Genomic DNA, 25,805 nt, shown 5'->3' with positions numbered 1-25,805 from the left:
TGGAAGTGAGAGCTGGACCATAAAGAAGGCTGATCGCCAAAGAATTGACGCTTTTGAATTATGGTGCTGGAGGAGACTCTTGAGAGTCCCATGGACTGCAAGAAGATCAAATGCATCCATTCTTAAGGAAATCAGCCCTGAGTGCTCACTGGAAGGACAGATCGTGAAGCTGAGGCTCCAATACTTTGGCCATCTCATGAGAAGAGAAGACTCACTGGAAAAGACCCTGATGTTGGGAAAGATGGAGGGCACAAGGAGAAGGGGACGACAGAGGATGAGATGGTTAGACAGTGTTCTCGAAGCTACAAACATGAATCTGACCAAACTGCGGGTGGCAGTGGAAGACAGGAGTGCCTGGCGTGCTCTGGTCCATGGGGTCACGAAGAGTCGGACACGACTGAACGACTAAACAACAACAACATAAGCTTTCATGTGCATGCACACTGTATCTGAAGAAGTGTGCATGCACATGAAAGCTCCTACAATTAATTATCTTAGTTGGTCTCTAAGGTGCTACTGGAAGGATTTTTTTTTATTTTGTTCTGAGGATGCAACCCCGCTCTCCTCGAATGGACTTTGCATCCAGCTTGAAGGGAATGTGGATTTTCTATCAAGAGACTGCAGAATTAGTTTCTATATGCTCCCCTTGAGTTACATGTAGTCCAAAGCCGAAACAGCATTTTCCTTGACCTGTCTCGTTTTCAAGTTTCTCCTTTTCTCCCCGTAGTGGAGGGAGTGGTAGGGAATACCGCCAGGCGGGTGGGGTGGGGGAGCCGCCATCCCCACGGCATACTATTCCCACGCATCCATCTCAGAAGCATGAGAGGCCACTGACGCGCATGCGCCGAAAGCCGCCGCGCGACCTCGCGTCGGCAAACGAAGGAAGCGCGGGCACTACAATTCCCAGAATGCCCTTGGCTCCCAAGCGAGCCTTGCTTTATCGACGCTGTCAGGAACCGCTGGCGAGGCCGGGAGAAGAGGAAGAACGGCAAGATGGCGCTGACCAGGTTGGTTGAGGGCCTGAAGCGGCACCCTGCGAGGCGGTGGGAGCAGATTCCCCTCTCTTTTCCGGAACTCGTTTTCTTTTGAACCGGAGTCCCAGGTTTTTGTTTATGGTAGTCGGTTGTGAGGAGGTTTCGATGGCGGCGCAGTTTCGCCAGTGAGGCCTGGACCGATCCGGGCATTTTCCTGAGAGGTTGATCCGAAGGCCTCGCTGTTTTCGTGAGGGTGAGGAGGCCTCTCTCCCTCCGGCATGTCTAGTAACGGCAACGGAATTTCGGTTTCGCCGGTGATGGTGGTGGGTTCCCATCCACGGCTGGTGCGAATAGACCGCGATGGGGGCGGGGCGATGATCTGGGTTGCCGGATACGGGTACACTGATTCAGACGTGCTCTCGCTGTCGGCCGCACCTGGGCAAGGATTTAACCTAAGCCTGGAAGCTGTTTTTGTACCCCGCTCGGTTTTCATACGGGATGTCCTGTTGTGTTGGGAAAGGGCTTCTTCGCATGTTTTATGTCCAAGCGGGATTTTCACACGTTACGTTCAATTAGTGTACAATCTATACACAGAATTTGAGCTGTGCACTTGTAGCGTTATTCACACGCTACGACAGTTGAGCTCTATGGAACGCACGTGCTCATTTGTAGAGACGGTTTGTACCTCTGTTCAGTGTAATGTGTGAACAAGGCTTTGGGGACTGTGGCATGAAGTGGGCTGTAGCTCCGTAGTAGAACACTTGCTTCGCATGGAGAAGGTTCTAGATTGAGTCACTGGCTGCTCCAGGTTGGGCTGGGGAATACTTACGCCTAAAATCTTCTGCCAGTTAACATATGTAATACTGAGCTAAATGGACCATTGCAGTTTGTGTTGCCTCAAACAAAATGTTTCTCAGTATGTTCTGTTTTCACCTTCAGTTGCAGCTTATCAGCAGTAGTCAACTGATGGAGTGCATGTATGAAATAAGCAAGACAGTGTGAAAGCCATGTTTACATTTTCATGTGCCATTGTTACATGTTAATCACATGCATGCACGGTGAAAATACTTAACATACAGTGCTACCTCGGGTTACAGACGCTTCAGATTACATACGCTTCAAGTTACAGACTCCGCTAACCCAGAAATAGTACCTCGCGTTAAGAACTTTGCTTCAGGATGAGAACAGAAATCAAGCGGCGGCGGCAGGAGGCCCCATTGGCTAAAGTGGTGCTTCAGGTTAAGAACAGTTTCAGGTTAAGAATGGACCTCCAGAACAAATTAAGTTCTTAACTTACAGGTACCACTGTATTCAGCTTTGTCAAACCATGTGCAGGCTTCAGGATTTTTTCTGACATCAGAAGATCATATGTGGAGTTATCTTGGATGTGATTTGATTAATCCTGTGTTATACATTCCCAAATTTATTTGTTTTCCTCTTTATGCATACCAGCTCAGTTGCTTAGACTTAGCATGCTGCTGATAATGCCAAAGTTGCAAGTTTGATCCCCATATGGGACAGCTGCATATTCCTGCATTGCAGGGGGTTGGACTAGATGATCCTCAGGATCCCTTCCAATTCTAAGATTCTGTGAAATACTAGACCTCAGGGGCATCCAATGAAGGCTCTGGGGAAGGCTTTGCCTCATCATGCTGCAACAGCAAACTGAAGGACCATAAGTGTGAACGTGGTGTTAAGTGGTTTGATATTGAAAGGCTAGAACCTTGCCGCCCAAGGGTCACAGATTAAGTAGGTAAATAAATAAATATGGGGAAGGCAAAGTGTTTCTTACAGAAAGATCTGAAATATTTTCCTTGAAGCTTGAATTGGTTTTATTCTAGATTGTATTATTTGATGTTTTAATGTGTTGCTAACCACTTTGAGATTTTTTTCTTTAAAATATAAATCGGTATAGAAATTAAATTAATAATAATAATAAATTTCATTGAGGGGGAAATTGCACCTAGACATTCTGTTTTGGCAACCATAACCTAGGTTTAAGGTGCCATTTGGGGGTTAGCTTATATATATTAGTTTCTAACGTGGTATTTTATTGGTGATAGTGGGTTGTATCCAATACTACACACATGTAATTCTGGCACAATGGGACTTGTTAAGTTTCTTCTTCCTCCCCAGCACCCCACCCATCTGCTTTGAACTCTCCCCTAATCCTCAAGAGCTGATTTTGAGGGCATGGGCTCGGTCCCTGCTCCTGCCAACCTAGCAGTTTGAAAGCACGTCAAAGTGCAAGTACAGTGGTACCTTGGGTTACAGACACTTCGGGTTATGCATTTTCAGGTTACGGATGCTCTGAAACCCGGAACTACCGGAACAGGTTACTTAGATTTTGGTGCTCGCACATGCACAGAAGCGCTAAATCGTGCTATGCGCAGAAGCGCGGAAAAGCATCACACGCTTGCGCAGACACGGCACTGCGGGTTGCGAATGTGCCTCCCGCACAGATCACGTTCGCAACCTGAGGTTCCACTGTAGATAAATAGGTACCGCTCTGGCAGGAAGGTAAATGGCGTTTCTGTGTGCCGCTCTGGTTCACCAGAAGCAGCTTAGTCATGCTGTAAACCGGCTCCCTCGGCCAGTAAAGTGAGATGAGCGCCACAACTCCAAAGTCGTTTGCGACTGGACATAATGGTCAGGGGTCCCTTTACCTTTACCTTTAGAGGCTGGAGGGGACAGGCAAGGGAAATAAAGTTATTTTGCACACATGGAAATCTGTTGTGCCAGTGGAGCTGCAATGTTGGATACAGCCCACTGTCTTTATGTCTAGTTGGAGTAATGTTCAGATATGCTCATGCTTTCAACCAAATGTTTATTGTAGCATCAGCATTGCAAACCAGTGGAAAGGAAGAATGATTTTGTCACAAGAACTCAGTATGGACTCTACCTAAACCACCTTGGATTTTGAATCAGAACTGTAGAAGCAGGAACCTGAAGTTCAAGAAGGAAAAGAGCTCTTTAGAGGCAAATGAGAGGAAATAAATCAAAAGTGCAGAACTGCAGTTTCTTTGTAAAACGGTTTAATGGAATAAGAACAATATTTCATGTGTTGTCTAATGTATACAGATATAGTCCAAATATTAAGTTCCTTCTTTCTGTTTGCTTAGTTTTTTGCCAGCACCAACTCAGCTATCTCAAGACCAGCTGGAATTAGAAGAGAGGGCAAGATCTCAAAGGGTGAGACAGACTGCATTGGTGTCATCACGAAGGGAGCCACCCCCTTACGGTTATCGGAAAGGATGGATACCACGAATGTTGGAGGTAAAGAGTGGTGCGCACAGTTGCTGACATGAATAATTATTTTAGTTACTTTAGAGAAGTGAGATCTTGGCTTTTGAATGTAAGGGCCTATAATATGTCTATTTCTGTAACTCTGCTGCTTACATAGATACCCATCCTAACATCTAGTTCAGTGGTGAGAAACTTGGGGCCTGCCAGATGTTGAATTACGTCACTCCTGACCATTGCTCATGCTGCCTGAGGCTGATGGGATTTGGAGTGTGACAACATCTGCAGAGCCAAAGGTTTACTGTTCCTGAACTTTGTTGTATATTTTGTTGTTTCTTCAGCTTGTAAACTGCCTTGTGTATAGTAATATAAAAAGGCAGTATACAAATTAAAAGTGAAATGAAATGAAAATCCTAGTCTTTGCTGTTACTTTTTGAATGACTCGTCTAGTACTAACAATACCTTCTTGTTTCTTTTGCCCATTTTGTAATCATTTCCAATTTATTTTACTGTATAGGATTTTGGAGATGGAGGTGCTTTTCCAGAAATTCATGTTGCCCAATATCCTCTGGATATGGGCCGAAAAAAGAAAATGTCCAATGCATTAGCTGTTCAAGTGGATGCAGAAGGAAAAATAAAATACGATGCTATAGCTCGGCAGGGACAGTCAAAAGACAAGGTAATAGACTTTCCAGATGCTTGTATATAGATATATAGTTTTATTGTTTATGGATATTGTTTTACTTGGCTTACTAATTCTAATGCAACCTGGAAAAGTTTTGTTATGAAGTCTAGATGAGTTTCTCACAAGTCCAACAGTACAGTGGCAGAACATGAGATTTATATCTTGAAAGTATAACATGTGAAGACACTTTTCTGAATTGCTACACTCTTAAGAAATAATACAGGAACACATTTCATAGCATCTGCCTAGTATAAGGCTGTGAGTCTTTATGTGGTCACATAGTCAACAGCACTGAGGCCTAGTCTCCATATGCAGCAAAAGTATGTAATAGAGTGGACTGTACCACTTCAGGCTGCAGGGCAACATTCATAAACACAACCTTCCACCCTCAGTTTGAAGTACTACAGCCAATTCTACCATCTTAGAATATTTCCACCTCATTCTGCTACATATATAAATCCAGGACCTAGAGTATTATCCTTAAGCCGGCATTCTCAAACTTGGCCCTCCAGCTGTTTTGGGACTACAGTTCCCATCATCCCTGACCACTGGTCCTGTTAGCTATGAATGATGGGAATTGTAGTCCCAAAACAGCTGGAGGGCCGAGTTTGGGGATGCCTGTCCTTAATTGACTAAGGAGTAGGTGATTTGGCTATTCTCACAGTTAGTTGCTGAGGGTGTTGGTGCCCACTCCACTACTATGGTTGCCTACCCAGTCTACGTGTCATGTTTCTGGGACCAAGGAAAGTAGAGATTGGGGAATCTACTTAGCTTCACCCAAGAATGGGAAGCCAAACAAAGGGATAGGTGCTTGAACACTGCCTTAAAGATCCAGTAGCCTTTAAAGTGAAAGGGAGACAAAACTGCACATACAGCTAAATATGAAAGTGACCACACCAGCACTGCCTCTTCGGTTATGCAGCTCGGCTTCTTCTTTAAAGAGCAAATTGCCTTTTGAGGCTAGAACACACCATGCATACTCTGCATGGATACTTACCTGGCTCATTCTTTACCCAGCCAAGGTGAATGGCAAAGCCTCTTCTCAGTGCATTCTTATTAACCAAATAGGGAATCGAGCCTGTCTTAATTACTGTGAGCTTTAGAAGTGAGTGTGAGACTATGATGAATCTGTGTTAATTATTTTGAAGTAAAATTGTCAGGGAAGAGTTAGGAGTTTTCAGTTTATCAGAGGGAGAAAGCATTCCCCAAGGGGGGAGGGAGAGCAGTGAATCTAATAGAAGGGAGCAAGAAGAACAACAGGGAGGGACTGGCTGTTCACAGGAAAGGCAAGGGTTAAGTTCTAGCTCAGATTCAGAGGAGAGGAGATACAGGCCAGCTCTAGCCAGGAGGTTAGAAAAAAGAGCGGGAAAACGAAGGGAGAGGCGCCTTTGCCATTTTGAGGGTGGCTGGTCATGGAGAAGCAGAGCTCAGAAGGTATCTGAAATAAGTGACTCTGAGGAATAACATTTAAGAACTGTTTATAAGATTGTTTTGTTAATACACAATAAAAAGTTTTATAAAGAACAAGAAGCATTTGTGTGGTGATCTGAAGAGGACAACGACCAGTCCTGACAAAAATGATGTTTGTGGCATGTGAAGTGGAAATGTGTTTCTACCTAGTATTCCTAATAGTTCCTCAGAGTGTGATCGTCCCCACACAGACATATTCTGCTGTTTTTCCTTCAGTAGTGTGGGCTATTTCTCCAGGATCAAGGGAAGAGGCAGTGTACCCAATGCTCAGCCTCCATGCATATAAATGCTAAACATGTGGATAAGAGAGGGCGAAGAGCATTTTGAAGAACCTCCATCATGTAGCCTTGTGTTGGGAAAGAACCAAAGAGTCATGTGGGTCTGTCCTCCCAGTAGGCAGGACTCACCTTACTGCTTTGAGGAAATGTTTGTTCTCCATACATGAATGGGCAAGTGGGTAATTGCAAGCCTGTTATTACCAGTAAGGCTACCACATGGTACTCGGTTTACTATCATTTTCTCATAAACAGTGGATAATGAATCGTGGCTTTATCATATTCAGAGCTTACTCGTTTTAATGTGGATAGAACATCATCTTCTTTCATTCTCTGGGATATTTTGAGCTCTTAAAGTGAGCTTGGTTCTTCATGCTTTGAGATTCTTGGGGATTTTATAGTTAATTACCATGAAGAAATATTGCTATTCAAATGTCCTTCATTTGGCTTTGTGAGATGTGTTTCCATTGATACTCATTTAAAGGGTTGTTAATTCTGGAATACTTGGATGAGAATTGGAAAATCGTTCCTGTGCTTAATTATTAGTTGAGCTACAGGTCTGTTTTTATAGTTAGGCAAATGCCATAAAAGATGGAGAGGTGCTGCTTAGAGCAATCTCTTTTGGGGTGAATACTTGCCTCCTTGAGTAATGTTGAGCAATTAGGCTCGTTTATGGATATATAGAACAACTTAATTCCTGGTTTGCTAGGACTTAGTTCTCTATTTCTTTATTTTTTACCATCATCTTTTCTTGTATATGTTGTGTTTTGGATATTAGAGTTTATTATACAATTTTTAGCTTTCACAGTTGTGTAATTATACACATGCTTTGAGAAAACTCTGTGGTATTACTGCCTCCCACACAGGCAAAAGATTAAGCAATCACAAAAGCATGTCACAGTAGCTTGAGAGAAATTACCTGGTAGCACCACAAAAAATAACACGTGTTACCATTTCTCTTGGCTCCTGGCATAGTCTATAGTAAATGGTATATAGGTATATATATTAGTTTGGTAGACATAATTGCCTTATCCCATTTCTAGATGGCAAAGGGGCCCTAGTTCTTGAACCTGAGGAACATTGCCCAGAAGCTCTTAAAACGTTACCTTATTCTTTAAAGAAGAAATCTGCCACAAAAATGCAGTGATGTTGATAGCAAATGCAGTACATGAAGCAACCATTTTAGGCGCGTCTGGTATGTGTGCAACCTCACACGCATGCATCATGCCAAACCCGGATGTGACCTGAAAATCTCTCAAAAATGGGTGGGGGCAGAACAGGGTGTTTGCAGGTTTTTTCAATGGGTGTTCAAATTATATGCAATTTCATGCAACCCCCTCACAAACAGGGAGTTGCCTATAAAATGAACTTCTCACAAATAAGCCCTCAATAATTCAAGCTTATTGACACAAATGTGTTTCACTTGTTCTGGTCTCAAAAATTAATAAATATGACAGCTTTACAAAGCACTCTGTGTTGTCTGCTTTTTCTTAACCAACCAAACTCCATAATGCTTGCAATTTGTGCAACTTTTAAAGTTTCAGACAGCCATTGCACAAGAGGATGAGCTATTTCCTTGCAATTATTATTTTATTTATCTTTTATCTTCTGTTTTTATGTTTTGTATTTTAACGTTAGCCACCTTGAGTACCATTTGGTGGAAAGGACATAAGCAAAATATCCCAGTAGCTCTAAATAGGGTATGAAAGAATTCCAGGTTTTTGATCAACTCAACTTTGATTCTATGGTCATGATAAAAAGGCTTATGATTTGGAATTCTAAATATATTCTTAGTGTTTGGCCCTTATATGGACAATTCTATTTTGGAAAGCTAATCTAGTTTATTGTTGTTTTTTTAAATTAAAAAAATCTCTATAAATGAGGAGGGAAACGAAGCTCCACGAGTATGCAGGATTTTTTGTTCATTTACAGTATTCCCTTTTCATAATGCTGTTTTCAATGTTTCAGGTCATTTACAGCAAATACACAGACCTGGTTCCAAAGGAAGTTATGAATGTGGATGACCCTGATCTTCAAAGACCTGATGAAGAAGCTGTCAGAGAGGTATTGTGGTCAGTGATGCACCTAACTATTGAAGCCACTTGCATCTCGTCCAAGTGTTTAATGTAACATTTCTGATTGCAGCTTACAGAAAAGACTCGAGCAGCACTGGAAAAGTCTGTCTCCCAGAAAATTGCAGCAGCCATGCCAGTCCGAGCAGCTGATAAACTAGCTCCAGCTCAATACATTCGGTACTGGACAATTTTTGGATTGTTGAAATTTCTTTGCATGCAAAGTTTAATGTAAGGCCTTTTTTGTGAGTGTGAAACATAACCATTATCTCAGGCCACAAGCAGTTACATGAGTGTTAAGAAATTATTGCTGTTTAATGAAATGTGATATTAGTCCTGTTACAGAGAACGTGATGTACTTAGCTATGCATAGGAAACTGTGTGGCTATGTGTTCTCTTCTTGGTTTGTTTCTGATAATGAACTTTCTTGCAATAAATATATGATGGTTTTTATGGCCCATAAATGGTGAATAGCACAATGAGGGCTGTGAAGCTACCTTCAAATATATACAGGGTATCCAGTAGGAAAGATTTTTACTATCCTACCAGTAAAATTGGATAGGAATTAGAACATCGGGCTCTGCTGTGTGATTGAAACAGAGCTCTGTAGTTAAATGTGTGCTCAGTTTGAAAGAACAGTGACACATCATCTACTTCTGCACTTCTACTCAAGTGTGTATGCTTGGCAATCCAATGTCTGTGAGCAAAACTAAAATTCTGGCAAAGTAAATAAGAGGCTCATTAGAGGCTCTGTACTGATAACTGAATTTCTTCCTTGTTTTTTCAGATACACACCATCACAGCAAGGTGTGGCCTTCAACTCTGGTGCAAAACAGAGAGTTATTAGAATGGTGGAGATGCAAAAAGACCCCATGGAGCCACCAAGATTCAAGTAAGCATCAGAAATGTACAGCTATTGTGCCATAGAGGTTCCAGGGACGGAGATTGACATACTAAGGTTACTATATTTTTCAACTCATTAGGATTAACAAGAAAATTCCTCGTGGACCACCATCACCTCCAGCTCCTGTAATGCACTCTCCCAGCAGAAAGGTAATGGACAACTGTGACAACTCTTATGTAACATTTTTAAACATCTGAGGATGGAGTATGGAGGATTTAAGTGTACGTATCAGCAGACAATCCGTTGGGGGCCATTGGGCAGGGACTGTTTTTCTCCAGCCTCAGGGAAGTTAACAAGCTGTCCCAGCATGAGACATGATGGAGAGTGGGATGGACATGGATTACAATAAAATGTAATTTTGAGGTGTCAGTTCAGACAGTTTTTAAAATGGATGGATGTAAGTTCTTCTAAGTAACTGTATTGGTACCACTGCTTTTTAACTTGTTGATAAATGGACTGGAGTTGGGAGCAAGCAGTGTGGTGGCCAAGTTGAGATTGACACCAAATTATTCAGTTTGGTGAAACCCAAGATTGTGAAGAGCTCCAAAAGTATCTCTACAAACTAGGTAAATGTACAAAAGAATAGCAAAAGTGGTTCAATGGAAATTGAGGGGAAAGATCCTAATTTCACATATTACGCCAAGAAGATCTGAGAGCAGTGACTAAGCAGAAAAGAAAGATCGGGTTTGTGGTGGACAGCTCAATGAAATAGCTACTTGCTCTGCAGCAGCTGTGAAAAAGATAAATTCCATTTTAGGAAACCTTAGGACTTCTCAATCAAAAATATAATTGCTGCTACTGTAATGCCTGCAACCACACTTGGAATATCGTGTGTAGTCATATTTGTCATATCTGAAAAATGATATTGAAATTCTGAAAATAGGTGCAGAAAGGGACAGCTAAAGGGATCAGAGGCTGCAGCAGCTCCCCCGCAAGGAAGAGTACAGTGTCTGGGGATTCATAGTTTATAAAAAACGTAAGCAGGGGGAAATAAGTTTCAGGGCCATAAAATTATGCACAGCATGGGGAAAGAGGATAGAAAGTTGTTTTGTCTCCTTGTCTCATAATACTAGAAGCCAGGGTCATTCAATAAAGGTAGTCACTCGGAGAAACAGGTTGTTGGGCTAGATGGATCTTTGACCTGAGCTAGGATCATGGAATTGTAGAGTTGGAAAGGACTACAGGGGCATCTAGTCTAACCCCCTGCAGTGCAGGGATCTTTCGCCCAATGTGGGGTGCGAATCCACAACCCTGAGATTAAAGAGTCATGTTCTACCAACTGAGCTATGTTCCCCCTGGTTAGATTGTCTAGTGACGTTCCAGATTTTTTGTTTTTCTTTTCCCTATAGCTTGTGGCTAGACTTGCTTGCTTGAGAAGTCTGGAGCCATCTATTCAGTAGGCGCCTTGGCATGGTAAACCTTGTTCGTTCATTCCTGATAGCTACTTGAGCAATGTGGCGATGTTTGTAAAAGCCACGAATGTTCTTTGGGCTACTATTTGTTGAAGAAACTTTCGGTGCTACCAATGAGGATTATGTGAATTTAACTCATTGGATACGGATGGAAGTTCCCATTTTGGGGAGTTGGACTGGATAAACTGACCTAGGTCTTCCCAAAAGGTTTGGTATCTGAGGTTTAAACATTCAGCTACTGTTGCCAGAATTGCTGATAGCTTCTCTTTTCGTTTTAGCTTTCCAGGCGATGCAGCTTAAATGAACATGACAATTGCTTGGGGGTGGGGGGAGCATTTCACTGCGTTTTGTTGACACTTCCTATTTGACGGTTCATGGCTACTCAGCTACTGTGTTTCAGAATGGGAATGAATCCCCGCCTCTCATTGGTAAAAATGGGGGGAAATCTAAAATCTCTTTACCTCTTCTTTGTTCAGATGACCGTGAAGGAGCAACAAGAATGGAAAATTCCTCCCTGCATTTCAAACTGGAAAAATGCTAAGGTAATTAACTTGTCATAACGTCAAACTGTAATGTTGCATCCTGCTGGGGAAACTCCTCAAAAAATGATCTGCAGTCTGAATGATACTTTAAAGCAACCAGAGCTGAGTAAACCAGCTGTGTTCAGAAAGGAGGTTGCAGTGATAGGGCTTGACTCTTCTCTGCCTTTTATTTTAAAACTGCCAAGATGACAAGGGCAAAGAATTTGCTAGATAGTAAATTGCCGTTTTGCAGTGATCAGCTGTGGTTAGGCAAAGGAAAGTATTTAAAATTCCCTCATACTGCTGTTTGCAGGGTATGAAACCAATTTGCCCTGATGCTCTCAAGCCTTTACAAAAAAAAAAAAAAAAAAAGATATATTCTTGCAGTAGCATCTATTTATCCAAGTCATTGGAAATGTTGGACTTGAATCAGAAAGAATTAAATTCAATTTCCCACTTAGTCATTAACCCTATATGATTACCTTGGGCCTGTTGTGTACACTCAGGCTAACATACTTCACAGGACTGTTGCTGTAGACTGGGGAAATCATATATACAGAATGGAGTTGGCGCAGGATACAAATGGGAGGAATTATATAAAATTATTTACTGGTTCACATTTATGCTATTTATGGTAACTAATGTCTGTTGCAGTAAGTGTGTATATGTACCACCTCTGTCTACCAACTAAGGTCTATGATGTTGCTAGAGAAAGCTTGTGCCACAACAAATTGGCTATTCTTCAGTTGCCTCAGCTGCCTTTGTGTCTCTCCTATACTCTGAGCTATTTTTCTCTTTTGTAAAGGCCCTTTGTTGTCCTATTCTGAGAACAATGACATTGACAGTTCAGTGCTTGCAGGAAGAGGGAGTAGTGATGAATTCCTGTGGTGTTTAGGATAATCCTCCTTGTTATTAAAACTTGTGTGGCAGATCTTACTAAGAGAATATCACATCGAGGCCACTGAATATGTCATAGGTGCAGGGGTTTCCTTGATTTTTTAAATAAAACTTTAGTTTGTAGAAACATGATTAATTTTCCCAGCAACTTAAACATGTTTGGTGCTACTTTGGTGCTACTTTCATTTGGAATGTTATTCCCATTGTTAAATAAACCTCCTCAGGATTGCAGCTTCAGTCAGATACTTGGTGGTGGTGGTGGTACTAATCACTCCTGCATTTGTTGGGATTCTTCAGTATACAACAAATAGTGAAAAGGGAAAATGTGTTGCATAGATAGAATCAAGGAAGTTTTAAAGATTTTTAAATCTTGCAACTGAGGGAATTGTATTACTATAACTAATGCCATAAACAGGGGCTTGGTGTATGGAGGATTACAAAAGTAGGAACCAAACAATGCAACTACTTCCACCTAGAGCACATGAACTGCCCTCAGACCTTCAGGTATAGGGCGGTAAAGAAATTAATTAATTAATTAATTGATATTGAATTACAAGTAAGGATTTTGGGCAGCTTCTTGGCATGCCATGTCTTTTCCTTCATGATCAACTGTCTTGTCTGTTTTTCCTCCAGGGTTACACCATTCCATTAGACAAGCGTCTGGCCGCGGATGGCAGAGGACTACAGACTGTCCACATTAATGAAAACTTTGCCAAGTTGGCTGAGGCTCTCTACATTGCTGACAGGAAGGTCAGGCTATAGTTGCTTCTCCGCAGTGCACCTTTTTTGAGTAATTTCTTTCCACAGAATAAATTTGAGCAGCATTGCAACTTTTAGCCGGTTGCTTGGAAACGGCTTTGTGTCAGTAGTGTGGCATGGCTTCTACACTGTTCTTCTAGCCCTCGTCTAGTTTCTTGATTGGCCCAATGCAGCCGGCTGCTTCCAGTTCTGGACTGTACATCCTATTTTATATTGCCACTCAAAAGCATAAAAACTAGGTCTTCTTGTTCTCTCCTTACCATCTGGCTGTGCTCTGAATCTTGTGCAGGCTCGTGAGGCTGTGGAGATGCGAGCCCAGGTGGAGCGGAAGATGGCCCAGAAGGAAAAAGAGAAGCATGAGGAGAAACTCCGGGAAATGGCTCAGAAGGCCAGGGAGCGAAGGGCGGGGATCAAAACCCATGTGGAGAAAGGTACATCCCATCCTCCTGCCGTTTTCATAAAATATTCCAAAGAGGGTTCTGCACATGACAAGTGTACTGACCTTCTCAGGAAGACTGCACTATATGCAGTTATAGAAGGATGGCTTCATTCTGGAGGCCTCTACATGCATAGCGTTCCTCATGCAAAAAGAATGCAGCTCATTTCTATACATGTTTATGTGGAAGTATGTTCTTCTTCGTTGAGTGGTGTTCACTTCCAAGTAGGTGTGCATAGAATTGTAGTTTAAGTGGCTTCTTGTTAATGGCATGTAACCTTCAGATGAAAACTGGGGAAAGCACTAAAGTTGTTGGGCCAGAAAAAAATTAAGTATTTTGTGAACAAGTGTACAAATGCTAGGGGACCCTTCAACTTCTGAGTACTTAGTCCACCATCCACTGTGTTCTTCATAGCTGCAAGTTCAGCTTCCACTATGTTGCTGTTAACTCACATAAGAGATGGCTGCATGTAATTTTGAATTTCAAATGTATCTGTGCAGAGGATGGAGAAGCTAGAGAACGTGATGAAATCAGACATGACAGACGAAAAGAGAGACAGCATGACCGGAATCTTTCCAGAGCAGCCCCTGACAAAAGGTAAAGTTGTTCAGCTAATAATAACTGGGCAGTATACTACTTGATCAAGGTAAATGTAAAACGTTTGATTCTAACCTAACAAATTAGCATTCCTTTGGTTCTCTTGTATTAAGTTACTGTTTATATAAAATTTATATACTTCATTGGAGAAAACTTCAAAGCAATTTACAAGATTTGGAAATGTACATACCTGTAGTGCAGTGATTTCTGGTGTGCTATGGCACACTATTATGTTTAAAGAAGTGTGTGTCGATTTTTGTGCTTCTGTGTATTTAGTGCTTGTGTGTTCTTCTGCATAGCATTAGTTGAGGCTCTGTATAGCACTACAGTGGTGCCCCGCAAGACAAATGCCTCGCAAGACGGAAAACCCGCTAGACGAAAGGGTTTTCCGTTTTGGAGGTGCTTCGCAAAACGAATTTGCTATGGGCTTGCTTCGCAAGACGAAAATGTCTTGCGATTCCTGGGGGTTTTTTTCCCCTCCCAGCCTTTTTCCCAAGCCCCTAAGCCGCTTAACAGCTGTTCGCTAAGCCGCTGAACAGCTGATCTAAGCCGCTTAACAGCTGATCTAAGCCGCTAATAGCCTTTTCGCAGCTAATCCGCTAGTCCCTTAAGCCTTTAATAGCCGCTAATAGCCTTTTAGCAGCTAATCCGCTAATCCCTTAAGCCTTTAATAGCCGCTAATAGCGCTAATCCGCTAATGGGCTTGCTTCGCAAGACGAAAAAAACCGCAAGACGAAGAGACTCGCGGAACGGATTCTTTTCGTCTTGCGAGGCACCACTGTAGTTCCTTAGTTTCTCTATCAGTCCCAAAGGAGGGACCAAGCATGTATTATGATGGGATCTGCATCTGATGGGAACAAGATTCAGGTAGGTAGCTGTGTTGGTCTGATGCAGTTGAAATATATTTTTAAAAATTTAAAAATTGTCCAGTGGCACCATAGAGACCAAGAACAAACTTAGTTGGTCTCTAAGGTGCTATTGAACAATTTTTTTTATTTTTTAAAATATTTTGATGGGAACAAGTTAACTTTGAAGATTAGCATGGAGAACATTAAACAGTTAGATAATCTATGGCCTTTTAAAATGTGGGGAGGGGTTATGGTTTTGTTTATTATTAAGATATTTATTGTTGTTTTTATACTGTAAATCACACAGTAATCCTTGGAGGAAGAGAGGTATATAAATTTAATAAATAATAATACCACCATGATCTTGTTTTTGATGGTCAGACAGGAGAGTGACACTGTAGAATGCAGTATTTACCCTTAAGCAGGAATGATGCTTGGATAAAGGCTTGAATGTGCCAGGTTCTCCTGTGCCCATCATGTAGATTTCCCCCCACCTAGTTTACTCTTAGGCTGCACACTTTGTGCCAGCCGGACTAGCTGTCTATTGTATTTTGAGAACCATTTCTTTGTAGGGTGGATTGATTTTTAAATCACCCAGAAAAAACATTAATGGATTAAATTTGCATCTGAAGATTTAAATTGTTTCAAATCATTTCCCTTGTTTTAATTTATGCACTTCCTGAGCAAGTATACATTCGAACTAGCTGCTAGAATAATTAACACACAATTAATTGTGTTAAGTAGCAATTAATAAGAACCTTATACAATATATTCCACAACTTCTATGCAGCCCAGTTCTTTTGCGCAACAGAATTATACCTGCTTTGGAGACAAGGGGAACAGTTTAATTTTACAGTCTGTTTCTGTTTGGCCCTTTCTGTATTACCCGTATTATCTTTCTGTATTCTGTATTACAAGCAAGATTCAACTTCCTTGAAGTTGAATACCAGAATCCAAAGACGCTTAAAACTTGTTCCTAACGACCTAAGGACTTTAGGTTTGTTTGTTCTCAAAGAGCACTCTCCTTGCTGTTGTCCAGGCTTGTATGGCAGGCTATTTTTTGAAGTTGAGAGTTTCAAAAACAGTTTGTCATGGTATGAAGTCAGCTTTCTGAAGATGGAAAAATGCAAAGGAACCACTGGGTAGTTCAAATGTCATTCATGACTAAGTTATTCCTGTGTTCAAGCAAATCAGCACTGCTTCCTCAAAGTATGTCTAGCCCCCGCCCCCCCTCCCCAACTGCAAAACTCTTAGTCTGACTTCCAGCATCTTTATTCTGAATAGGCAGAAGTTTTAATTGTTGATATTCTTTCAACATAACCAGTATACAATGTTGTTAACTCAGGTCGAAGTTGCAAAGGAATGAGAACAGAGATATTAGTGAAGTCATTGCCTTGGGTGTTCCTAACCCTCGGACATCCAGTGAGATCCAGTATGACCAAAGGCTCTTCAACCAGAGTAAGGTAAGTAATGCCATCCATTGCTCTGGAAAGTTATCACTACGTTTGAAGGAGACAATTGTCATGTGTATGGCCAGATGTACAGCATTAAAAAGATATATACATCATAAAATAAAAATACCCTAAGCCGCCAGGCATCCCCAACCTGCGGCCCTCCACATGTTTTGGCCTACAACTCCCATGATCTCTAGCTAACAGGACCAGTGGTCAGGGATGATGGGAATTGTAGTCTAAAACATCTGGAGGGCCAAAGGTTGGGCGTGCCTGCCCTAAGCTATGACATGTCAGCCAATAGATTGAACAAGCCATATTTTATCTGCTCGTTTTCCAAATAGCTCACTGTGTAGCAGATCTGAAAACAGTTATTTGAGCCTATGTTCATAATTTTTAGCAATTCCAATTTAAAAGTACTCAGATGACAACAACTAGGAACCTGTAACTAGTGTGCGTTGCAGGTTATACATTTGTTGTGGAAAATATTAGGCTGGTGGGGAGTGGGTAGGAAAGGAATTGAACTCTGAAGACACATGTCCTCAAGATTATTTTTGTAATGAAGGGTCAGCTACCAAGCACTCTATACTGTTGCGTTCCAGACCTAGGGAGGCCACAGGAAAGGGCCTATTAAAGCAAGTGCCACATCCCAGAATGGGGATAGCCCTATCCTAGAACACATTGAGTGAAGGAAAGCAAACTCAGCACTTCCTCTGGATGATACAATTAAACAGCTTCATTTCCTCTACAGCACTAGATTCTAACACCAACCCATGCCTTTCAGTTGTTAAGAATTCAACATGTAAATTAGGGGTAGGTAACCTTTGGCCCTCAGGAAAATTTTATGCAGTACTGATTTTAAAAACCATCTGCAAGTGATCAGTTCAAACCTCTGGCAAACAATAATCTGCCCACCCCCACAACCTGCTAGGCTGAGGAGGAGGCAGCAGAAAAAGATGAAGAGTCCCCCCTTTGGCTCTGACCCTTCATCATGTGCCTCCTACCAAATTACCCCGAAAGGAGGTAATGTGGCCCTCAACTGGAAAAATGGGTGCCCACTCCAGTATAATTTAATACAAAATAAGCCACCTCTAAATATAACTTAATATATTATCAAAGCCCCTCAATGAGCAGTGGTTAGAAAACTATGGGTAGGTTAAAAGTAAAATGCATTGCACTATCCTGCAATATTGCCTTCATTGTGGGTAAATTTAGCATTCACTATAATAGTGTTTCAAAGCATGCAGCACTTCTGTTTAGCGGAGAAGAGTGCCCTCTGACACCACTGTGGTTGGAGGCTAAACCTGAACCTGGTATCCCAAGCCATTGAGAACCAAGTTTCTCCTTTCATCTGAATATTTCTATCCTTTTCTCTTACGCTAGTATGCAACAGAGTTGGGACTTGTTGGTTTTGTGAGTAATTTCTGTTCTCCCAGAGAATGCTGTATTCTGACTCTGAATAGCAATCTACCTAATTCGGTTAGGTAGGTTTTTGGAGTAGTATTGATGACTTCTAAGGGAACCTGTTTTTGGACATTGTGCTTGTTAGTATCCAACTAATATAGATGGTTTTGGTGTTCTGCTAGGGTATGGACAGTGGCTTTGCTGGAGGAGAAGATGAAATTTACAATGTCTATGACCAGCCCTGGAGAAGTGGTAAAGACATGGCCCAGAACATCTACAGACCTAGTAAAAATGTGGATAAGGATGTGTATGGTGATGATTTGGAGGCACGAATAAAAACTACTAACAGGTATGGAAATTTCAAGTATTTCCAATTGTATTTTTACTACTAGAACACTTGATTTACTACTCTCTTTTGGTCTCGCAGGTTTGTTCCCGATAAGGAATTTTCTGGCTCAGACCGCAGGCAAAGAGGTCGAGAAGGACCAGTTCAGTTTGAGGAGGATCCTTTCGGTCTAGACAAATTCTTGGAGGAAGCCAAACAGCATGGGGGCTCAAAAAGGCCTTCTGATAGTAGCCGTCCTAAAGAACATGAGCATGAAGGCAAGAAGAGAAGGAAAGAGTAAGGAATTGGTTTCAAGCATTTTAAACAAGACTGCAGGGGATTGTCTACTAAACCACCTGACAGTTCCTGTATAGTGGATATAGGCACCCAGCTAAAGGGACACTTTTGCCCAAAGAACAGAGGAAGTAAGGAAAAACTGGACCACTGAATTATAGGTTTTGTGTTTGGGGCTCTGGCTTTGTGCTGCCCCTTTGTTTTTACACAGGTGGAGCTCTGTTCTCTTAAGGTCCGAATAAGCTGCCTGGTGTATATGGAGTTCTTAGTTAAAGCTGCTTATTCCATCTGATAATACTCCCCCTTGTACATAGTTTGCCCTGCTTCTGCTGTAACGTATGTGAGAGGGGGAAGAAAGTGTATTGTGGTTCATTTGCTCTGCTGTGATTGTATAGTTCATTCATCTTAAGCTTATGAGAAACAGCTGGATTCATTTAACTGAGATGAATACATATCCAAGTTTATTTTAGTTTCTTTATACAGCAGTGAAATAAAGTCTCCTTCCTTTAACTGATGTCAGCAGTTCTTCTGTTTGAAAAGTGGCCTTTGCTTTTCTGACGTTTCACATCAAGCTGAAAGATTGAACAAACACAATTGCTAGTAAGGCAGCACAAGAAACAATCTTAATATCCATATCAATGTTGATATACTTAATATATTCATTTTTGAGGTGATGTTCCACATAAGTTGAAACCACTTTTCATAAAACATTTGTGTAAGTTTCAACGAATCAAGGTCTGTTATGAACCCCTAATGAAATATGTTTTTGGCTGAAAGAACTACCAGATCAGCTTCTTAATTAAAATTACCTAGGATTACTACAGTGTGTGTTTCAGATACAGTTTCATAAATGGCTTTCAACATTTAATTATGCCAACTTTCAACTGTAAATGCACTGACTAATGATCAACCAACTTTCCTTTATTCAATATATGCCTTTTCACATTTAGAACTATTAGACTGAACTTGTTTCAGGTATGAATTGAACGATGAAGGATAGAACATGAGAGCCATTTTATTTATTTCTCTTCTTTCCTGTAAGGACCTGAAAGTGGGGTGCATAATTTTCCTCTGTTTCATCCTTGTAACAATCCTATGAGGAGGGTTAGCTGAGAAAAAAATAAGTGGTATAAGGTCTCTGAAATGTTCCTTGGCAAGCAGACTTTGCATTAGGCTCCTTTTAATTGGCACCAAATGCAAAACCCACTGGAACTGGTTGCACTCAGGAGCTTTTTATGGAATTTCCCTAGTACAACTGATCCCTGCTGAAAGTTAGGTTTGCAAGGCATGGCTTTACAGCCTGGCTTGCATTGAAGCTGAGCTGCAAAGACCCAAGAAGCATGCTTAAGAACATGCCCCTGAGTATTTCAACTCCAGCTCACCACCTCTGCTGCAACTGGAAGCAGTAGAGATAAAATGTAGCTATCCGTTGTGAATAAATGTTTGTGGATGACAATGCTAACTAAGGTGCCTCTCAAGTACCACAACAGAGTACAGTAGTACCTCGGGTTACATATGCTTCAGGTTACAGACTCTGCTAACCCAGAAATAGTACCTCGGGTTAAGAACTTTCCTTCAGGATGAGAATAGAAATTGTGTGGCGGCGGCGCAGCAGCAGGAGAGCCCATGAGCTAAAGTGGTGCTTCAGGTTAAGAACTGTTTCAGGTTAAGAACGGACCTCCGGAACAAATTAAGTATGTAACCGGAGGTACCACTGTATGTACAAATCGGCTGTGTCAGTTGTTTTCTCCTTGCCCTGTTCTCTGTGGTCAGCTCAGCTTGGGAAAGTGGTGGGTTGAGGCTTAACACTAGCATTGCCCCCTACTCAGTGCTGCCTGTAGGAGGGGGAAATTACTATAACACAGTAGGAAACAATTCTCTTCCTCCTCCACGCAGTCAAGCAATGAGACCATGTTAGGAGAGCGCCAACTTACCCTCTCCTTGCTCAGACCATGATGATATATTCCACCCTGTAGATCAGGAGTGGGTAAAACAAAGACATGCCACCAAATGCTGGCTCTCAAGACTCCCCAGCCCACATCTTTCTCTTTTACCAATCTGGAACATGTTCTTTAACTGTGGTGCCGCCTCTTGCTTTTCTATATGGACAGGTGGATGGATAAAGCCTCTGGTTTTGCATGGCTCTTAGGTAGCCTACTATAAGTCACATCCATTGCTCTGCCCACTTTCTGGACCCCATCCACCACTGGGGTGTAGGCCTAGAAGGTTGTCCACGAGGGTTTATGCCCCTTGGACTGAAAACTATTCACTTCCCTGCTTATAAATCTGTTGTATTTATGCAAGTCTCAAGTCACTTATTAGGTATGAACTTGTGAAAGGTCTGAAATGTGCAACAAACAAGCTAACCAGGCCATTCTCAGTGTTCACCTTTAAATATAAAATAGCAATTCTCTTCTAGGATAAGAAATTCAGTATGCAAGTACCATAGCCTCTTACCTTAGCTCCTTCTAGAATATGAGTGTCTTTCTGCAAAGTATTTTTAAGACCTTCTTCTGTAGAAAATCCAACCCAGCCAAAACCTTTGTGGAATCCCGTTTCTTTATCCTAATCATCCAAAACAAGTACATTGAATTGATTTAGATTTGATGGATCCTATGTACTTAATCAACCACTGCTTAAATGCTACTTCAGTATGGACTACATGTGCCCTTTTCACCTTCAACAGAAACCTGGTGAACAACAGCGTCATGCAGAAAGTCATTACCAATCATAAATGTTAAACAACTGGCAAATTATATTCTCTTCCCAGCAGACTAGGAAGTTTCCTAGCCACTTATTTCACTGGTTTATGTGGGATGACAAGAATGAATTTGCTGGAAGCTAACCAGTTGCCTCAGGAGTAGCCAATGTGGTACCCTCCACATGTTGTTTGATTCAAACTTCCATCAACACCAGGCATCATGCACAAAGGCGACCCTTGAATGGTTCCTCCATAGTTAGTGGGGTTACTGGGGTGGTGATCAGGTGGGATTGCTATGAGGAATTATAACAAATATAGAGTAAGCCATCTGTGTCAGCAATGAAAGCATTGCGTTGACTGGGTTTAAACTATTTTGATAGGATTCTTGATCAATCCACACCTCTGCATCCCTGTTCCATCTCTCTTGCTTCAAAAGTCACGTACACAGTACACAGCCCAGTTGCTTTGTCAGACAGGCTCTTGGGCCATAAAGGTAGTGGGCAAGCTTCTTTGATGTAGCTTTCTGGAATGGTAATCTTAGGGTGTTAATCTTAGGGCCAGGAAACAGATTTCACATGAAGGGGATAATGATTGCTGTCCTCCTGGCCATCCTCCTCATCATGTGTATTGCTTGTTTATCACCTCCGGGGTTGCCAAATGGACTCCTTTGTAGTTCTGTTAATTAGTTTTGGTGGTTTAACTTGTTCCCATGAGGGTTTGTTGAAATGCTCAGAAGAAGCGTGTTGGGAGAAGCAACAAGAGGAACAGCCATTTTAGATCTGGTCCTAACCAATGTTGATGACCTGGTTAGTGGGGTAGAAGTGGAAGGATCATTAGGCGCGAGTGATCATGCTCTTCTGAAGTTTACTATACAGCGGAAAGGAGCAGCCAAGCATACTAGGACTCAATTTCTTGACTTTAAGAAAGCCGACTTCATAAAACTTAGGGAAGTGCTGGGTGAGATCCCATGGACAGTAATACTAAAAGGAAAGGGAGTTCATGATGGCTGGGAGTTTGTTAAGAGGGAGATAGTAAAAGCACAACTTCAGGCAATACCAATGAGACAGAAACATGGAAGGTGCCCAAAGAAGCCAGGGTGGCTATCTAAAGAACTTTTAACTGAGTTAAGATTAAAAAAGGATGTGTACAAAAAATGGAAAAGGGGGGAAACCACCAAAGAGGAATTCAAACAAATAGCCAGCACGTGTAGACACAAAGTCAGAAAAGCAAAAGCACAGAATGAACTCAGGCTTGCTAGAGAGGTTAAAAGCAACAAAAAAGGCTTTTATGGGTATGTTTGTAGCAAAAGGAAGAACAAAGAAACAGTGGGGTCATTCAGAGGAGAAGATGGTGAAATGCAAACAGGGGACACAGAAAGGGCTGAACTCCTCAATGCCTTCTTTGCCTCAGTCTTCTCCGATAAAGAAAACAGTGCCCGACCTGGAGAATTTGGAGCAAATGATTCAGCAGAGGAAACATAGCCCAGAATAACTAAGGAGATAGTACAAGAATACTTGGCTAGTTTAGATGTATTCAAGTCTCCAGGGCCAGATGAACTGCATCCAAGAGTATTAAAAGAACTGGCAGATGTGATCTCAGAACCACTGGTAGTCATTTTTGAGAATTCCTGGAGAACAGGCGAAGTCCCGGCAGACTGGAGGAGGGCAATTGTCATCCCTATTTTCAAAAAGGAGAAAAGAGAGGACCCAAATAATTACCGCCCAGTCAGTCTGACTTCAATACCAGGGAAGGTTCTGGAGCAGATCATTAAGCAAACAGTCTGTGAGCACCTAGAAAGGAATGCTGTGATCACCAATAGTCAGCATGGATTTCTGAAAAATAAGTCATGTCAGACTAACCTGATCTCGTTTTTTGACAGAATTACAAGCCTGGTAGATAAGGGAACGCAGTGGATGTAGCCTACCTTGATTTCAGCAAGGCATTTGACAAGGTGCCCCATGATATTCTTGTAAAGAAGCTGGTAAAATGCGGTCTTGACTATGCTACCACTCAGTGGATTTGTAACTGGCTGACTGACCGAACCCAAAGGGTGCTCATCAATGGTTCCTCTTCATCCTGGAGAAGAGTGACTAGTGGGGTGCCACAGGGTTCTGTCTTGGGCCCGGTCTTATTCAACATCTTTATCAACGACTTCGATGATGGACTCAAGGGCATCCTGATCAAATTTGCAGATGACACCAAACTGGGAGGGGTGGCTAACACCCCAGAGGACAGGATCACACTTCAAAACGACCTTGACAGATTAGAGAACTGGGCCAAAACAAACAAGAAGAATTTTAACAGGGAGAAATGTAAAGTATTGCACTTGGGCAAAAAAAAAAGAGAGAGGCACAAATACAAGATGGGTGACACCTGGCTTGAGAGCAGTACATGTGAAAAGGATCTAGGAGTCTTGGTTGACCACAAACTTGACATGAGCCAACAGTGTGACGCGGCAGCTAAAAAAGCCAATGCAATTCTGGGCTGCATCAATAGGAGTATAGCATCTAGATCAAGGGAAGTAATAGTGGCATTGTATTCTGCTCTGGTCAGACCTCACCTGGAGTACTATGTCCAGTTCTGGGCACCACAGTTCAAGAAGGACACTGACAAACTGGAACGTGTCCAGAGGAGGGCAACTAAAATGGTCAAAGGCCTGGAAACGATGCCTTATGAGGAACGGCTAAGGGAGCTAGGCATGTTTAGCCTGGAGAAGAGGAGGTTAAGGGGTGATATGATAGCCATGTTCAAATATATAAAAGGATGTCACATAGAGGAGGGAGAAAGGTTGTTTTCTGCTGCTCCAGAGAAGCGGACACGGAGCAATGGATCCAAACTACAAGAAAGAAGATTCCACCTAAACATTAGGAAGAACTTCCTGACAGTAAGAGCTGTTCGTCAGTGCAATTTGCTGCCAAGGAGTGTGGTGGAGTCTCCTTCTTTGGAGGTCTTTAAGCAGAGGCTTGACAACCATATGTCAGGAGTGCTCTGATGGTGTTTCCTGCTTGACAACCATATGTCAGGAGTGCTCTGATGGTGTTTCCTGCTTGACAACCATATGTCAGGAGTGCTCAGATGGTGTTTCCTGCTTGGCAGGGGGTTGGACTCGATGGCCCTTGTGGTCTCTTCCAACTCGATGATTCTAGGATTCTATGATTCTATGAAATCTGATTGGTCCTTACAAACACTCTGTAAAAAGCTCTTATGAACACTCTGTAAAAAGCAAAGTGCTCATCTTTTGATGTCCTGTCGTTGTGTTAGCACAGCAAAAGCTGTGTGTGTGTGTGTCCCTGTATCCCTGATTTAAATACACAAGCAGTGAACAGCAAAGATAGGAAGCAATCTATCGTAAAGTGGGAACTGTATGCCCTTCATATTAAGTGGATAGTGCATGCTTTTCTTTAACCCTGAGATATCAGCATCTGAGCACAAGCAGCCCTTAGATGCAGATATCACAGAGGGCAGAAACTAGCTGAAAGTCCATCTGAAAATAAAGTTTGTAAAATGCATGGGAAGAAAAAGAACCATTGGTGGCCTCTGCTAAGTGTGTTCAAATACAGTTCTAAAGGTGCCAGCAAGGAATACTGCATTGTCTTTTGCATTGTCTGCATTTGAATTTTTCTTTTATAATTTTCAGATGCATTTTAAAATCCAAATGCAGGTGATGATACCAACTGGATATTAATATTTGTTAGGTGGCTTTGTGCCAGACCTGAATTTTACTGTTATATGTAAATTGCAATTGTATAAAACTAAAACGCGGTGGAGAAGAAATATTTTGTTGAGTTTAGGTTCAGTTAACAGCAATGATACTCACAAATGGCACCAAGCATTTTCTCACAGAGCCAAACTGAGCAAAATATTGTTTTACTTCATCTGCAAAAGAGAAAGAGAGAGAGTCATTTATCAAACCAGGTTGTCTTGGGGCGTTTCTGTGCATGACGACGACGTGATTTTTAAATTAGGGCGAGAATAGTGGAGATCCTCTTAGGGCTGCAAACATGGAAGATGGACCGATGCAAAAGAATTCAGAGCGCTGCACCGTTGCAGAGGAGAGGGGGTTTCTGTAGGTGCTGCTTGCATGGCATCAGCCGAAATCCCTTCCTCTGTAGCCCTTTAGCCGGGGTACAAAGCCCTCAGCACAAGAAAGAAGGTGGGTTCGACTCATGCCTCGGGCTTCCCAAGCATCTGATGCAGGGATGGAGAAAAGGGCTTAAAACCTCAGGAGCGGGAAGCGCCAGGGACCCACGCTATAACCCCGGCTAGCCTTCTTTTAAAACGCCAAAGGGGCCGACTTACAGCACCCCTTAGGACTCTCTGATACCCCTTCCCTCCCCTAACCCCGCACCCCACTCACTTGGCCCCGCCGTCCAAGGCACGCGGGCAACGAAGACCTCGAAGAGCCGCCGGGAAGGACCTGCCGCCGCCATCTTGAAAGCCAGGAGGAAGTAAGGCGGGCTCTCGCCGGCCAGCCAATGGGGAGGCGCGCTGTTGCCCTTTCCGCTGAGCGCGAGCAAGGTCATTCCCGGCGCTAAG

At 42.2% G+C, this 25,805-nt stretch overlaps 2 protein-coding genes across 2 annotated transcripts; one reads left to right on the top strand and one right to left on the bottom strand.

The window, feature by feature from the left end:
- Window positions 1-860: 860 nt before the first annotated feature.
- SNW1 (SNW domain containing 1) lies at window positions 861-19,078 on the top strand. The gene is made up of 14 exons (XM_083448324.1): window positions 861-1,007; window positions 4,097-4,250; window positions 4,735-4,896; window positions 8,616-8,711; window positions 8,793-8,899; window positions 9,507-9,611; window positions 9,703-9,772; window positions 11,512-11,577; window positions 13,087-13,203; window positions 13,502-13,643; window positions 14,150-14,246; window positions 16,440-16,557; window positions 18,132-18,298; window positions 18,377-19,078. Exons 1-14 carry the CDS (start codon window positions 994-996, stop codon window positions 18,573-18,575), a joined length of 1,614 nt encoding a protein of 537 aa, XP_083304450.1. The 5' UTR covers window positions 861-993; the 3' UTR covers window positions 18,576-19,078.
- Window positions 19,008-25,792, bottom strand: SLIRP (SRA stem-loop interacting RNA binding protein; the record flags this gene model as incomplete). The annotated part of the gene is made up of 4 exons (XM_083448939.1): window positions 19,008-19,140; window positions 21,026-21,133; window positions 25,087-25,145; window positions 25,627-25,792. 4 exons carry the CDS (start codon window positions 25,790-25,792, stop codon window positions 19,075-19,077), a joined length of 399 nt encoding a protein of 132 aa, XP_083305065.1. The 3' UTR covers window positions 19,008-19,074.
- Window positions 25,793-25,805: the final 13 nt, after the last annotated feature.

The sequence above is a fragment of the Podarcis tiliguerta genome (genome assembly GCF_965153285.1).
Source record: "Podarcis tiliguerta genome assembly, chromosome: 1".
NCBI classification, from domain to species: Eukaryota; Metazoa; Chordata; class Lepidosauria; order Squamata; family Lacertidae; genus Podarcis; species Podarcis tiliguerta.
The sequence above is the reverse complement of the archived record's forward strand: the minus strand, read 5'-3'. Positions and strand labels throughout refer to the sequence as shown.